This window comes from Castor canadensis, chromosome 16, assembly GCF_047511655.1.
Source record: "Castor canadensis chromosome 16, mCasCan1.hap1v2, whole genome shotgun sequence".
NCBI classification, from domain to species: Eukaryota; Metazoa; Chordata; class Mammalia; order Rodentia; family Castoridae; genus Castor; species Castor canadensis.
The window spans coordinates 51,307,069-51,323,844 of NC_133401.1; the positions used below are offsets into that span (position 1 = coordinate 51,307,069).

The 16,776-nt window shown below is 38.0% G+C and overlaps 1 protein-coding gene across 1 annotated transcript in view; it reads left to right on the forward strand.

Annotated features, from left to right (window-relative positions):
* The window catches only part of Hsd17b4 (hydroxysteroid 17-beta dehydrogenase 4), an 84,849-nt gene that overhangs the window by 19,842 nt on the left and 48,231 nt on the right, over positions 1-16,776 (forward strand). The window contains exons 9-10 of the mRNA XM_074057024.1: positions 11,048-11,139; positions 16,709-16,733. Coding sequence (XP_073913125.1) covers positions 11,048-11,139; positions 16,709-16,733 — 117 coding nt within the window. The remainder of the gene's footprint in view (positions 1-11,047; positions 11,140-16,708; positions 16,734-16,776) is intronic.

Sequence of the window (16,776 nt, forward strand, 5' to 3'; positions counted from 1 at the left end):
CTTTGCAATATAGTTTGAAGTCGAGTATTGTGATACCTCCAGCATTGCTCTTTTTGCTGAGTATTGCCTTGGCTATTTGCAGTCTCTTGTGTTTCCAAATGAATTTTAGGGTAGATTTTTGCATCTCTGTGATGATTGTCATTGGGATTTTTATGGGAATTGCATTAAACATGTAGATTGCTTTTGGTAGTATAGACATTTTTACTATGTTGTTCTACCAATCCATGAGCACGGGAGATCTTTCCACCTTCTGTAGTCTTCCCCGATCTCTTTCTTCAGGGGTTTGTAGTTCTCCTTGTAGAGATCATTCACATCCTTTGTGAAGTTTACTCCTAAGTATTTGATTTTTTTGAGGCTATTGTAAATGGAATTGTTTCTGTATATTCTTTCTCAATTTGTTCATTGTTGGTGTATAGAAAAGCTAATGATTTTTGTAAGTTGATTTTGTATCCTGCCACCTTGCTGTAGCTGTTTATGGTGTCTAGGAGTTTTTGGGTAGAGTTTTTTGGGTCTTTAAGATATAGGATCGTATCATCTGCAAATAGGGATATTTTGACAGTTTCTTTACCTATTTGTGTTCTTTTTATTTCTTCTTCTTTCCTAATTGCTCTGGCTAGGAATTCCAGGACTATGTTGAATAGGAGTGGGGATAATAGGCACCCTTGTCTCATTCCTGATTTTAGGGAAAATGGTTTCAGTTTTTTTCCATTAAGTATGATATTGGCTGTAGGTTTGTCATATATAGCCTTTACAGTGTTGAAATACATTCTTCTATTCCTAGTTTTCTGAGAGCTTTTATCAGGAAGTGGTGTTGGATCTTGTTGAGGCTTTTTCTGAATCTATTGAGATGATCAAGAAGTTTTTGTCTTTGCTTCTGTTGACGTGCTGTATTACATTTATAGATTTGCTTATGTTGAACCACGCCTGCATCCCTGGGATGAAGCCAACTTGGTCATGGTGAATGATCTTTCTGATATGTTGTAGGATTTTGTTTGACATTATTTTATTGAGGATTTTTGCATCAATGTTCATTAAGGAGATTGGCCTATAGTTCTCCTTTTTGGAGGTGTTTTTGTCTGGTTTTGGGATGAGTGTAATACTGGCTTCATAAAATGAATTAAGCAGTGTTCCTTCCCTTTCTATATCATGGAAAAGTTTAAGGAGAGTTGGTATTAGTTCTTTAAAGGTCTGATAGAATTCAGCTGAGAATCTATCAGGTCCTGGACTTTTCTTCTTTGGGAGAGTCTTTATTGCTGCTTCAGTTTCATTTTATGTTATAGATCTATTCAGGTGATTAATATCCTCTTGGATCCATTTTGGGTAGTCATAAGTATCCAGAATTCTGTCCATTTCTTTACGATTTTCAAATTTATTGGAATATAGATTCTCTGATGATTCCCTGGATTTCCATGGTGTTTGTTGTTATCTTCCCTTTTGCATTTCTGATTTTGTTAATTTGGGTTTTTTCTCTCCTCATTTTAGTCAGGTTTGCTAGGGGTCTGTCAATCTTGTTTATTTTTTCAAAGAACCAGCTTTTTCTTTTGTTGATTCTTTGTATGTTTTTTTTTTTGTCTATTTCATTATTTTGGCCCTTATTTTTATTATTTCTCTCCTTCTGCTTGTTTTGGGTTTTGCTCGTTCTTGTTTTTCTAGGAGTTCCAGATATAGCATTAGTTCATTGATTTGAGATCTTTCTGTCCTTTTAATATGTGCACTCATGGCTATAAACTTTCCTCTTAAGACTGCCTTTGCTGTGTCCCATAGGTTCTGGTAGGTCATGTTTTCATTTTCATTAACTTTCAGGAACCTTTTAATTTCCACTTCTATTTCATCAATGATCCACGGATCATTGAGCAAAGTGTTGTTCAGCTTCCAAATGTTTGTGTGTTTTCTACTGTTGTTTTTGTTGTTGATTTCTAGTTTTAATGCATTGTGATCAGATAGAATGCATGGGATTATTTCTATTTTCTTATATTTCTGAGGCTTGCTTTTTGCCCCAAGACATGATTAATTTTGGAGAAAGTTCCATGGGCTGCTGAGAAGAATGTATATTGTGTGGAAGTTGGATGATATACTCTGTAGACATTAGCTAGGTCCATTTGATCTATGGTGTGATTTAGTTCTAGAATTTCTTTATTGGTATTTTGTTTGGATGACCTATCTATTGGTGATAGGAGGGTATTAAAGTCTCCCACTGCCACTGAGTTGGAGTCTATATATGCTTTTAGGTCCTTCAGAGTATGATTGATGAAGTTGGGTACACTGACGTTGGATGCATAGAGGTTGATAATTGTTATTTCCTTTTGGTGTACTTCCCCTTTTATTAGTATGGAGTATCCTTCTTTATCTCATTTGATCAATATACATTTGAAGTCTACTTTGTCCAAGATAAGTTTTGCTACTCCTGCCTATTTTCAGGGGCCATTGGCTTGGTAAATCTTCTAGCCTTTCACTCTAAGCTGCTGTTTGTTTCTGTCAATGAGATGGGTCTCCTGTAAACAACTGATTGTTGGATCTTCCTTTTTAATCCAGTTTGCTAGACAGTGTCTTTTGATGGGGGAGTTAAGTCTGTTAACATTCAGTGTTAATATTGATAGGGTTGTGGTGATTCCTGTCATTTAGTTGTTTAAGGGTTTTATTATATGCAGCTGAATTAATATTACTCTCTGATTCCTTGTCTTTTCTTCTCCTGTGATTTGGTGCTGCCTGTCCTCTAATGGTTTTGTTTGCTTTCATTTTCTGTGTGTAGAATTCCTTGAAGTATCTTTTGTAGTGGTAGCTTGGTTGTCATGTATTGTTTTAGTTTCTGTTTATCATGGAAGGCTTATTGCTCCATCTATTTTGAATGATAGTTTTGCAGGGTAGAGTATCCTCAGGTTGAAGTTGTTTTCATTCAGTGCCCAGAATACCTCACTCCATGCCCCTCTTGCTTTTAAGGTGTCCTTTGAGATATCTGCTGTGATTTTGATGGGTTTGCCTTTGTATTTTATTTGTTTTTTCTCTCTTATAGCCTTCAATGTTCTTTCTCTATTTTCTATGCTTGTTGTTTTAATATGTCATGGGGTAGTTCTATTTTGGTCAAGTTTGTTTGGTGTCTTGGAGGCTTCCTGTACCTGAATGGGCATAGCTTTCTCTAGGTTTGGGAAATTTTCTATTATTGTTTTGTTGAATATATTATGAATCCCTTTTGCTTGTACCTCTTCTCCTTCTTTATTGCCCATGATTCTCAGGTTTGGTGTTTTGATGGAGTCGGTGAGTTCTTGCATATTCCTTTTGCAGGTCTTGAGTTGTTTGACAAATAGCTCTTCAGTTTTTCCTTTAATTTACGTTCTATCTTCTAGTTCTGATATTCTGTCTTCTGCTTGTCTAGTCTGCTGGAGTGGCCTTCCATTGTGTTTTGTATTTGTGTTTCATTCTTTGAGATTTTCCATGTCATGGGTCACTTTCTCTTTAATATTGTTAATTTTTGTCTTTAATTCATTTATCTCTCTATTTATAGTATTCTCTGTTTCACTTTGGTGTTTATTTAGGGCTCCTATGAGTTCATTTATTTGCTTCTGTGTCTTCTCGTATTCTGTATTTTTAGTGTCTTGAAATTTCTTAAGTGCCTCTTGTACATTTTGGTTAACCTTGTCTAGTAACATCTTCATGATATTCTCAGTGATTACTTGCAGGATTTCTTCTTTGTGGATGTTCTTGTGGGCATCATTGGGTTCCTTGGCGTCATTTATCTTTGTTTTGTTGGAGTCCGGAACTGGGTATCCGTTTTCTTCATTTCACTCTGAATCCTGTATTAAATTATTTTTTTTGGGGGGAGAAGGTTTTCCGTTCTTCTTTCGTCTTCCTGTTGCTGTACTTGGTACTGTGCAACTATGTTCTTGATAGGGTAATTGGTGGTTTCAGTCACTGTTTTCTTTCCCTTGGTTTAATTTTTTGTGGCTGTATTGGGTTTGTAGCTAAGTGTGTATGTGTGCTATTTCTGTCCCTGGTTTGGGTGTAATGTAGTATTTGCTAATTCACAACAGTAAAACTAACCAAAAAACAAAACAAAACCCCACAGAAATCAATATGGAGAGATGAACAAACAAACATAAACAAGCAGACAAACAAAAAATTCCAGGTTCAGAAACAATAGAATTTCAATCTTAGTTTAAGTTTTGGTGTTACTCCTCTAGCATCCAATCTTGGTGTTGGTATTTAAGCAGAAGCTGTGTTGTAGTCTCACCAGGTGGTTGGGTAGTGTTTGTTTTCTTTTTCTTCTGTCTTTCAGAGGTAGCTGCTTGGTCAGCTCCTCCCTCAGTGGGGTGTAGCAGTTTAAGTTTGTATGTTGTCCTCAGGTTCCAGAATCAGCTCTGTAGCTCACCAGCTGTCCTGCTTTGGAGTTGGATTTTCACTGTGCTTGATTACTGATTGTTTCTTTGCCTCACCCCCTTTCTCTAGGGCAAAGTCAGTGATCCGTCAGCCAGCCCCCTGCTGTCAGTGTGTTTGCTGATTATTTTTCAATTTTGCACTGTTGTTTGACCTTGAATGTTGCTCACTGGCTCAGGAGATGAGCTTTGTGGACCACTACCTGCCCTATTTTAGGCAGCGGTTTATCACCCACCCGTTGTGGACAGTCTGCCTTTCCAGCCTTTGTTTACTGAAAGTTAGCATGGAGATCAGCTCCTTGCTTCTCCCCACTTCTCCGGTGCGTTTTCAGCAACTCTGCCCCTCTGCTGTGTGTTAGTTTTCACTTCCTTGCTTATTGTTCAGTTTGATTTTTTTTTTTTTTTTGTTGAGGGGGTGTCAGTCTGCCCAGGGAGCTATGCTGGTTTATCCTAGGGGTGTCTAGGGGAATACCATGTGATTCTTGGTGCTCACCTGTCCAGTATGTTGATTGTCTCCCAAGCAGGTTTGGAGCTGGTGTCTGGCGGCGGTGGGAGCCCTCCTGTTTTCTCAGTGTAACATGGTGTGGAGAAACTTTCCACGGTCTAGGGGTTCAGGGTGTTGAAGTTTTGATTTTCCTTGCTGTTTTTTTCTGCCAAGTGAGGCTCTAGCGTCTCAGCGAGGTTTTAGAGTCACGGTGCTCGTGCTGGTTGGATCCCTCAAGACATATGAGCTGTCAGTGTTTTCAACAGGGAGAAACATTCACTTTATTGAAAATAGGCCTACACTGCTGAATTGAAGAGACACATGCATCTCTTAGAAGAATGCTATCTGTATTAAGATATTTTTGGCAAATATTTTTTTCCTGTCTGTGGCTTATGTTTCTATTTTTTTAACCCCTTTTACTTTTGAAGGATAATTTCACTGGTTATAGATTCTGTGTGGCTTTTTTCTTTTAACACTAAATATTTCACAGTCCTCTTGGCTACATGGTTTCTGAAGTGAAGTCTGAGATAATTCTTATCCTTATTCCTTTTAGATAAGGTGTTTTTTCCCCCTTTGGCTTTCTGCCATTTAAATATGACATACTTAGTGGAAATTCTTGGCATTTATATTGTTTGGTGTCCTTTGAGTTCCTGGATCTATGGTTTGGTGTCTGTGATGGTTACTTGATTGTCAACTTGATTCCTTGATTAGGAAAGCCCATCTCTGAGTGTGCCTTCGAGGGTGTTTTCAGAGAAGATTACATTCTGAGAGTTGACTTGGTCAATATTATAATTCGTTGATAGACTAGTGGGAGGTGGCAGTAACTGTGATAGGTAGTAACTGTGGTAAATAGGTGGTCACTGGGAGTGTCTTTGAAGGGCACATTCTGCCTTGACCTGTTCCTGTCTTCACTTTGCTTTGTGGTTGTCATGAGCTGAACAGTGCTGCTCCACCCTGCCCTCCCCACCATGAAGGGCTGAAACTTGAAACCATGAGCAAAATGTCTTTCCTCCCTTGAGTCGTTTTGCTCAGGTATTTTGTCACAGTGGCAAGGAATTGATTAGCACAATGTCTGTCATTAGTCTGGGAAATTTTCAGCCATCATTACTTGAAACATTTCTTTCACGTCTTTCTCCTGAAGTTCCCACAGTATAGCATTACATCTTTTCCTGTTGTCCACAGTTCTTAAATACTCTGTTCCAGTTTTCTCATTCATTTTCTCTTTGCCTTTCAATTTGGGAAAGGCATATCCTCAAGTTCTAGGATTCTTCATTTCTGTTACAGTAGCTTTCATTTCTAGCATTTTCTTTCTTTTTATATTAGTATATATGACTTGTACAAAATAATTTGTTTCATTATAACATTTTCATGCATGAATGTGATGAATATGCTCACATTCACCCCATTACCCTTTCTTGTCCCCCTCCACCTTCCACCTGTCCTTCTCCTCTTCCCGGATCATCCCCTTCCACTTCCATGTATGAGAGAAAATGTGCAATGTTTGTTTGTCTTTCTGCATCTGGCTTGTTCACTTACTTTCCTTTGATTTTGTGTCAGAGTTTCCATCTCTGCTTGTAGCACCCTGTTCTTGTTGCTGTCTTCTTTCTCCATTGGAGCCCTTAGCATATTAGTCTAATAAACGCCAAATCTCTGCCATATTTGAACCTGGCTCTGATGCTTTTCTCTTGCCTATTTGGCATGACTTTCTGTTTTTTTGTTGAAAGCTGAACATGATAATAGGTAATAAGAACTGAGGTAAATATGCCTTCAGTGCAAGGTTCTGTGTTCCTGCCCTATTAGGAGTCTGGCTGTATTTATTGTTTGTTTCAGCTGTAGGTGTCAGAGGCTTCAGTTTCCTCTGTGCTTCGTTTTTGTGTCTTCTGTTATTTTGAGGTTCCTAGAAACTCTTCATTAAATAGAATTTGTGTCTTGGAACTCTCTCTGTTCTCTGCTGTTAGTATATCACACTCCCATTGATGTGACTGGGAGGGGAAGTGATCTGTATTTTTATTAGTAACTTTGTAGTGGGTCAGAGTCCTAGGTTATGACCTTCAGAAGAGTTTCTTAGCCTTTTCTTCTCTTTCTTTTATCTGAGATAGGAAGGCTAGAGGGGCTCCAGTGTCCAATTGCTTTTCCCCTGGGTGAGAGTAGTTTCCCTTGAGGCCAGGCCTTTGTTAAGTAGAGCACAATGCTCTGGATGTGTTTCAGAATGGTGTTTCCAAAGCAGAGGGGATTTTCCTGTGATCTCTGAGAATCTGGTGGAGCTTCTGGAAGTAGACTGTCCCAAGAGTGGCCCAGAGCCCATACTCAAGCTGGTCTATACTTGCCTCACCTCGGGCAGTTTGTCAATTCCTTTCCAGGTTCTCATTGGCTTAGCAGCTAGAGGCTTTGTTCCCAGTAAGCTGTGATTCTCTGATTCTCCCTTTTTGCCATCTTTCCAGGTACTGGTTGCCTTATGACCTCAGTTCTCTTGTTTAGCTATAGAGAATTGTTGATTTTTAGTTTTTTCAGCTTTTTTCTCGATTTGACGATTGAAGTAATGACTTCCAAGTTGTTTTTTTTCTTTTTGTCATTGTTGGGTTTTGAACTCAAATCCTGTTGCTTACTAGGCAGGCACTCTACCAATTGAGCCATGCCTCCAGCCCTTTTATTATTTTTCAGATAGTGTCTTCATTTTTGGCCCAGGACAGACCTCAGACTTCAATGATCTTGACCTCAATTTCTGGGGCCACAGGTGTGTACCACTGTGCCTGGCTTATGATAACTCTCAGTCCTTCTACCTCAGCCTCCTGGAGTGCTGGGATCAGAAACTGGAAGTCTATCATTTCTTTTTTTTTTTTTTCTACTTACTGTATCATTAATATTTTCCCATTTAAAAAAAAAATCTAGAATTTTTTTTTTTGTACAGTACTGGGGAATGAACCCAGGGGCTTGCACATCTTGGCAAGCACTCTATCACTCAAGCCATGCTTCTGCCCTTTTGTTTGTGTTTCGTTTTTGAGACAGGGTCTCTTAATTTTTCCCAGGCTGGCCTTGAACTCAGGATCTCCTGTGTCTGTCTTCTGAGTAGCTGGGATTACAGACATGTACTAGTATCCCAAGCTGTGTAGGATTTTTTTATGGTTGCATTATATTTTGCTTTGTTTATGCTCCACAATTTAAATATTTTTGTGGTTATGCTTTCTTTTTTAAAACGTTTCTTTTGTAACATTCCTGTGTACATAAGAGAAAATCATCTAGCTTTGACAATCAATCATTAGCCAATTTTGTTCATGTTTTGTTACCTCTTTTTCCCCCTCTACTATTGCATTTTGCCTGTGGAATACCATGAATTACATACAGTAGATTTAATAGATGGGGACATCATAACCATACTGCCTTTGTTACATCACCAAATTCTTGCTCAGACTTTCTAAAAAGATAGTTTTTGAGTTGGTGTACCCCGCTCATACAGTAGATTTAATAGATGGGGACATCATAGCCACACTGCCTTTGTTACATCACCAAATTCATGCTCAGACTTTCTAAAAAGATAGTTTTTGAGTTGGTGTACCCCACTAAGGATCTAAACAGGGTGATTTTGCTGTTACCGTTCCTAACCATCCTTTGTTATTCAGCACTTCGTCTTCTCTACTGTCTGAAGTCTTCTGTTGAGGAACTTGCCTTGGTCCTCATTTGGCCTTGGTCCTTTTATGCAGTTGGTTGATCTACTGTTTCTCAGTTCTCACTCTGTTCTAGGGATATACATGCTTGTCCTTTTGCCAGTGTGACGGTGTTTGATTGCTGTAGATTTATAGTAAGTCTTGAAATTAAAGGTGTTCCCAGTGTTCCAATGTTTCTGAAAAGATGGATTTAAAAATTTCAGTGTGTGGTTGAGAGCATGTGCTTAGTTAGTTGTGTAATAAAGTTATGATTTTTGACTCTCTTGTGCTTTATGTATTTCTGGAAGGAAAGTCCCCTTGGTAGTTTAAAATAAGTTGTTAGAAGTGGCATTGCACAATTGATGGGTGGGATTACTTTAAAATAGCTCCTTCATGGAGCTTAAATACTTACTTTTGGTGCCATTTACTTTTTACATCTGAACTGACATTCATTTTCGGAAGCAGTAGATAGCTTTTCTATGCAATGTGTTTTAAATCACAACATCTGTGTTCTGTTGTAGTTTATCTATTATGTCTTTTGATAGTTAATCCTGGTTACTTTCTGTCATGGGTACTCTGTGGTTTTTAATCAAGCGCTCTTTCCATTTTTGTTCTATTTTGAATCAGCCATGTTCTCTTCAGAGCGAATTTGTCTTTGCTGCAGCAGGCAACTAGGAGCATAATCAACTTGGTCTGCCTTAGTCCTCCAGGGCAGCTGGGGCTCAGTGGAGGACCCCATCTCGATGCTGGCCTGCTTCTAAGTATTTAGTACCAGCACTGTTACCTCTTCCCTGAAGGGAGGCACAAGGACTTTTTCTGTCATTTCTTTCTGGTTGGAGATTCCATCTCTATCTGAACAAGACCTAAGATAATTTTATTTCTGATAGCAGAAGTATCTTTCAGAGCGCCTGGCTCAGTATGGTGCTAGATATCTTGATATGTGGTACTGGTTGACTAATTCTAAGTTCTAGTGGTTTTTTTTTTTTTTTTTTTTTCTTGACAGTACTGGGGTTTGAACTCAGGGCCTACACCTTGAGCCACTGTACCAGCCCTGTTTTGTGAAGGGTGTTTTTCAAGATAGGGTCTTGTGAACTGTTTGCCTGGGCTGGCTTTGAACTGCGGTCCTCCTGATCTTTGCCTCCTGGGTACCTAGGATTACAGGCATGAGCCACCAGTGTGCAGCTTCCAAGTTCTAGTTTTGACTTCATATAACTTCATCTCCTACCAGCTGTAGGACTTCTCAGACATTTTACTTATCATCTTGAGCCTTTTTTTTTTTTATTTATAAAATTGAGTTTAATAGATACTGGCTAACCTAGCATTTGAGAATGAACTGGAAACCAGGAATATTTTCTTGTAACATTTGTGACAATAGTGAAGTAAGGTACAAAGCAGAAGATTTTTCCTGTGTGGCTTATGTTCCTTTCTTCTTTTTTCTCACCTAAGAGTTGCTTAGTTAGATTTTATAGATGTATTTATTTTTCATTTAGTATGAGGTTATTCAACTTACATATCTGAATTCCTATATATAAATATTCTTTAATACCTCATTTTGCAAATTGACATGGGAAATTAGAGGAATGTTGCATATTGGGATGGATGGTACATAGGCTAAGGCTCTGTCTTACTGTGTGCTTTGAGACAGTTGGAGTCTGCCTTGGTCGTGTCCTTAGTGTGTGATGTAGAACAGAGAGTAACATCAGTTGGATTGCTGTGCACTTGAGCTTGTAGAGGCTGTGGAGTAAAACTTGGGAGATGATATTTAGTTTACTGGACTGTAAGTGCATCTCTGTTACTTTAGCAACAAAATAATAAAGTTTTTGAGGAGAAAAAACATTAGAGCTGCCTAGGCAAAGACTGGTGAGCAAAAACTATTATGTGTAAAGTTGTATTTTGTCATGTCACAATTAAGTTTCTCATCATATTCTGATTTATTTGACCTTTTATGTAAGATTATAAGGTGTTATAAACCATGAAAGGTATTATAAGATAGGTTGTATCTTAACTTGGTGGAACAGCAGGGAGAGCATTTTAATTTCCAGCATACTGATGAAGACAGGGTTTGCGGAGTTGAGTGACCTGTTCCTCAGTTTCCTGCATGGTGGGGAAAATCCAGGTCTTCATGTTCATCATGGGGCCTTATGCTCTCAACTGCTGCAGGGGTGTGCATGAGAAAGTGGTTCTTACATGTGATGGGTTTCAGTTATCTGCCATTTCTCTTGTTAAGGATGCTTGTGTTTTTTCTCTGTTCTCACTAAGTAGGTAACTGAGGGTGAATGGGACCCAAGACTCTCATGTATCTACAGTTTGGCTCACAGTCTTGGTCAGGCAACTGTAATTCTTTTGTCCTGAATAGAATGTTATCTATAATTGAAAAGAATGTTTGATGCCTACAGTTTTCAAAGCCTTGTATGTGTCAGGCCTATATATACTAGTTATAATGTGCTTAAAAAGTCTTTGAATTGCCTATTATAAGTACAAAATTTTCAGAAAGTAAAATGATTGATAAAACATATACATGTTTTTGTTTGTAAATTTTCTTTCATTCATTTCAGATCTTGTTGAAGCCCTGAAGCCAGACTATGTGGCACCCCTGGTCCTTTGGCTTTGCCATGAGAGTTGTGAGGAAAATGGCGGCTTGTTTGAGGTATTGTGAAATTTCTTGTTTTCTCCTAATGAAATATTTGTGTAATGCAATATAAAAATAATCTTAAATTTGTGTTTTTCAAATGCTTACATTTGTAAAAATTGCAGCAGTTGACATTACATACTGTTTTTTGATGTTGTTGTTTTGTTTTGTTTTTTGAGATAGGGTCTCTTTGTATAGCCTCTCCTGGTTTGGGACTTGCTTTGTAGTCCAGGCTGGCCTGCTCCTTATGCAGCCTCCTGAATGCTGGAAATACAGGTGTGTACCACTGCACCTGGATTGTTGTGTATTTTTAAATATGTTTTTGTTACTATTAAGAAGCAAGAGTTGAGCTAGCAAAGACTTGTGATACCAGCACTCAGGATACAGAGGCAGGAGAATCTTGAGTTCAAGGCCAATGTGGGCCACATAACAAGACCCTATCTCAAACAAAATAAAGAGAACAAGTATAGACTAGTGAACTTGTGTCCTTTTTGAGAAAATAACAGCAGATTTTTTTTCTTCTTAGAACAGCTTTATAAATTCTTTTTCCCTTAGGTCTCCATTTTTAATATTCTTCACAAATAAAAATAATATGACATGCCTTAATCAAACATAGAAAGTCACATTGATTTAAGAAGTTAGAAATAAAATGAAACACCTAGGAATAAACTTGACAAAGGAAGTGAAAGAGCTCTAGAATGAAAACTACAAACCACTGATGAAATGAATTGAAGTAGACAGACATCAGAAGATAGAAAGATCTCCCATGATCATGGATTGGCAGAATCAATATTGTGAAAATCCCTATGCTACTACAAGCAATCTACATGTTCAGTGCAATCCCCATCAAAACTCCAAGGACATTCCTCCCAGAGATTGAAAAATCAACCCTAAAGTTCATATGGAAGCACAAAAGACTGTGAAGCCCTGAGTTCAAACCCCAATACCACCAAAAAAAAAAAAAAAAGACTGTGAATAGCCAAGGCAATTCTGAGCTAAAAGAGGTATCACAGTACCCCACTTCAAACTATACTACAGTGCCATAGTGATAAAAGTAGCATGGTACTGGCATCAAACCAGTTAGAAAGACCAGTGGAGCAGAATAGAAGACCCAGATATGAATCCACACACAGATACGCCCACCTGATTTTTGACAAAGGTGTCCAAAATATATGATGGAGAAAAGACAGCCTCTTCTACAAATGTTGCTGGGAAAACTGGATATCTGGTATGTAAATGACTAAAATTAGATCCACATCTTTCACCATGTACAAATATCAATTCAAAGTAGATCAAAAACCTTAATGTAAGACCTGAAACGTTGAAGCTAGTGTAGGAAATAATAGGGAATACAGTGGGACATACAGGCATAGGCAATGACTTCCTAAATAAAACTCCAGTGGCTCATCAGCTAAGAGAAAGGATTGACAAATGGGACTACATGAACCTGAAAGCTTCATGCACATCAAAAGAAATGGTCACCAGATTGAAAAGACAGTCTACAGAATGGGAAAAAATCTTTACCAGCTATATACCTGACAAGGGATTAATACTAGGATTTACAAGGATCTCAAAACAGCTAAACTCCCCAAAATCAGTGACCCAGTGAAGATATGGGCACAGGAACTCAACAGAGCTATTTCAAAGGAAGAAGTCCACATGACTAAAAAACACATAAAAAATGCTCTCTATCCCTGGCCATAAAGGAAATGCAAATCAAAATGACATTAATGTTCTATCTCACCCCTGTTAGAAGGGCTATCATCATGAACACAAACAACAAGAAATGCTGATGAGGATGTGGAATACACTACTGGTGGAATGTAAATTAGTACAACCACTATGGAAAACAGCATGGAGGCTCCTCAACAAACTAAATAGAACTGCCATATGATCCAGCAATACCACTTCTAGGGATATACCCGAAGGAATGTGAGTCAGGTTACACTAAAGACACTTGCATACCCATATTTATTGAAGCATTATTCACAATAGCTAAGCTATGGAAATAGCCAAGATGCCCCATAACTGATGAATGGATTAAGAAAATGTGATACATACAAATGATGAGATTTTATTCAGCCACAAAGAAGGATGAAATATTGCCATTCACAGATAAATAGATGGATTGGGGATCATCATCTTAAGTGAAGTAAGCCAGGTTCAAAAAGCCAAAACCCACATGTTTTCTCTCATAATTGGAAGATAGATACAATACAAAACAAGTATTATCATATATACATATAAGTGAGAACATGTTTCCAAAAATGGAACTGTTAGAGGATACTAAGGGAGGAGGAAAAGAAGAAAAGAATGATACAGAGTGATATTAAAATACATCTGTGTAGGAACAAGACACAACAAAACACACTGAAAATGAACAATACAAGATAGGGGAGAAGGAGTAAGGAAAAGTAGTGTAGGGGGTGAGACTGATTTAAGCACAATATATTTATAGGGAAAACACCAAGGCAAAAACCCCACTGAAAATCAGACACTTAAACAATGAAGGACAGGAATGTAAAACGGGTCGTATTAAGAGGAGGGCACTAGTGGGAGGAAGAAGGTGAGTGAAGAGGGTAAAGGAGGGTGAATATGGTGAATTACTTTCTATACAAGTATGAATGTGGAACACTGAAATCTGTTGAAGTCACTTCAAGAGGGGAAATGGGGTAGGAGGGAGAATAATGGAAGGGATGAACCAAATTGGGGTGTAATACATGTATATATGGAAACATCACAATGAAACCCTCTATATAACTGTTACATACTAATAAAAATGTTTGAAAAAGAAAAAGCTGACTACCATAGAAAGAAGAGCTTGGATGAACCAAATTGGGGTGTAATACATGTATATATGGAAACATCACAATGAAACCCTCTGTATAACTGTTACATACTAATAAAAATGTTTGAAAAAGAAAAAGCTGACTACCATAGAAAGAAGAGCTTGAAGTTTAGTCACCTAGGTCAGAGTTTGAATTCTTTTTCCATTGATTGTTGGCTTGCAGGGATATTGTATAAATTAACTTTTCTGAGTTTTAGTTTTCCTAGGCGTTTGTTGTGACAACTAGAAATCATTTTAAACTCTTAGCATAGGGCCTCATGCATAGCAGTCTCTGCTCAATTCTAACTCTCAGAACAGCAGGAATTTAGTCTGGTGTGAGAGGTCAATAAACACAACTCGTTATTTATGTTGACTTCAGTAAACTTTTCTATTCTTCCCTGTTGGAAAGCTTTAAATATTTTTTGTAAAAATAGAAATGATGCATAATCTCACTGTCCACTAAAATCCACTGTTCAGTGTATGCAAAAGGGTTTTTTTAGACCTTTTAAAGTCTATTATTTATCTATCTTTTTTTTTGCAGTACTGGGACTTGAACTCAGGGCCTACACATTGAGCCATTCCACCAGCCCTATTTTTTAGTGTTAGGTATTTTCGAGATAGGGTCTTGTAAACTATTTGCCTGGGCTGGCTTTGAACCTCCATCCTCCTAATCTCTGCCTCCTGAGTAGTTAGGATTACAGGCATGAGCCACTGTCGCCCTGCAATCTATATATTTTTGATTACTCATTTGTTTTTGATTTGTTTAAATATGTTATATATATATGTCACGTCATATATTAGAACCTTCTTGGCTGCATTTTTGATACTGTATCATAATAAGGAGCCTGATATATGAAGATAGTGTGGCAACCAAAATACTTCCTGGTAGCAAAAGAACCTGACTGAGTTTGAAGTAATGTGATTATCATTCAGTATGTATCTAAGCAGAGTGTGTGCCCCCTCCTCCCTAACCATACACACTGAGTGTGACTCATGTAAACTAGCAGTGGAGAGAGCTTTACACCTCATTTTACACAGTAGGAAAATTTAATGATTTCAAGATAGCTGGAGTTTGAGATTTGGCCTTTTATCTAATTAAGGAATTAAAAAATTACTTATCTTTGACAATTACATTCATTATTAACAATTGTGTACAAAATAATTATTCTGAAATTTTCAAATATTGAGGAACATATACAGGAGAAAATTTAAATCACCTATGTTACCACTGTACAGGAAGAACTACTGTTCATGTCTTCATGTATTTCTGTCTTTTATTAGATGTACATTTTGCACATTTTTAGATGTGCATTTTGTACACATCCCCAAACTCATGCAGTTAGTTAGGTCATGCTACAGGTAAAGTTTTGTTGTTATTTTCTTTACTATGTTGTGAACTCTTTTAGTGAGGAACATTTGTCATACATGATTGATAACATGTAGTGAGAGGGGTGTGCAATATCCTGGCTGAAGCTATGAAAGTAAGCTGTCTCTTTGTTTACAAAGTTTTCTATTCCTGGGTTGAAGAGAGAGATTCTATGGTTTAGCCTGAGTGGTTGTTTCTAGCACCCTAAGAAGAGCTTGTGACTTCATCCCAAAACATGGTAAAAGGTGACAGATACCTCCTTTGCCTGTTGTCAGAACTGCTGATTTATCTGCTCTGACTGCCTCCAGCCTGACCAGGTTGATGCAAAGGTGATGAGACATCACATCCTCTGGCTTAGAGCCACTGCAGCGTGTGCTGTCTGCTGACACATTTCTTCTGTCAGGTGCATGTGGAGTTCTTTCTGGCACATTGTAGGTCTGGTGGTTGAATACATGACATAGAGACTATTTTTATATCACATATTTTTCCCACTTCAAGATTTTCCTGAATGACCTCTAAAAATTGGTAGAAATGAAAAATTTATTTTCTTTTTTTTCTGGTACTGGTTTTTGATCTTAGGCCTTGCACTTGCTAAGTAGGTGCTCTAGTGCTTGAGGGTCTCTACCAGCCCTTTTGGCACTGGTTGTTTTTGAGATAGGGTTTTGCTTTGTGCCCAGGCTGGCCTGCACCACTGTCCTCCTATTTATGCCTGCCATGGTACCTGGGATGACAGGTGCATGCCACCACGCCCAGCTGTTTCTATTGAGACAGGTCTCATGGACTTTTTTGCCTGGGCTGGCCTCAAATCATGATCTTCCTGATCTCTACCTCCCTAGTAGCTAGGATCAGGCATGAGCCCCTGGCGTGTGGCTGAAAAATTAATTTTCTGTGTGGCAGTTAATGTTTGGTAATTTGCCTTATCACTATATACAGGTTTTACTAAAATGAGTATATAAAGTTCATTATATCAAATGCTCTCTTTGGCTTTGACATTTGTTTTTAGTTCTTTCTAGAAGAACATTTATTTCAAGCCTGTAGTATGTACTATTTATATTGTTTAAACTTCATGGTGACCACATAAAATATTTGTTAATACTCTTATTTTACATGTGAGGACTCTCTGGTTAAGGGTGGTGATTTGCCAGCTGGTCCGTAGACTGGTGTCGGGCTTCTGCCATCAGAGTCACTCTTTGCTATCATGTGCATTTCTACCACTCTGTGCAGCATAGGTCTTGGCCCTGGTAATCTGAGTATTGCAGTCATGTAGCTACAGGCTTTGCAAACATCTAACCCTCCAGTATTCTAATGCTCCTGCTAAGATAGCTGTCTCTGTGTTAAATAAATTCTGTTAATTATTTAATGTTAATTGATGATTGTTCTTTTCTTTTTGCTAGGTTGGAGCAGGATGGATTGGAAAATGTAAGTCTCCATTGGGTTTTGGTTTGCCATAGGTTATTTCCCT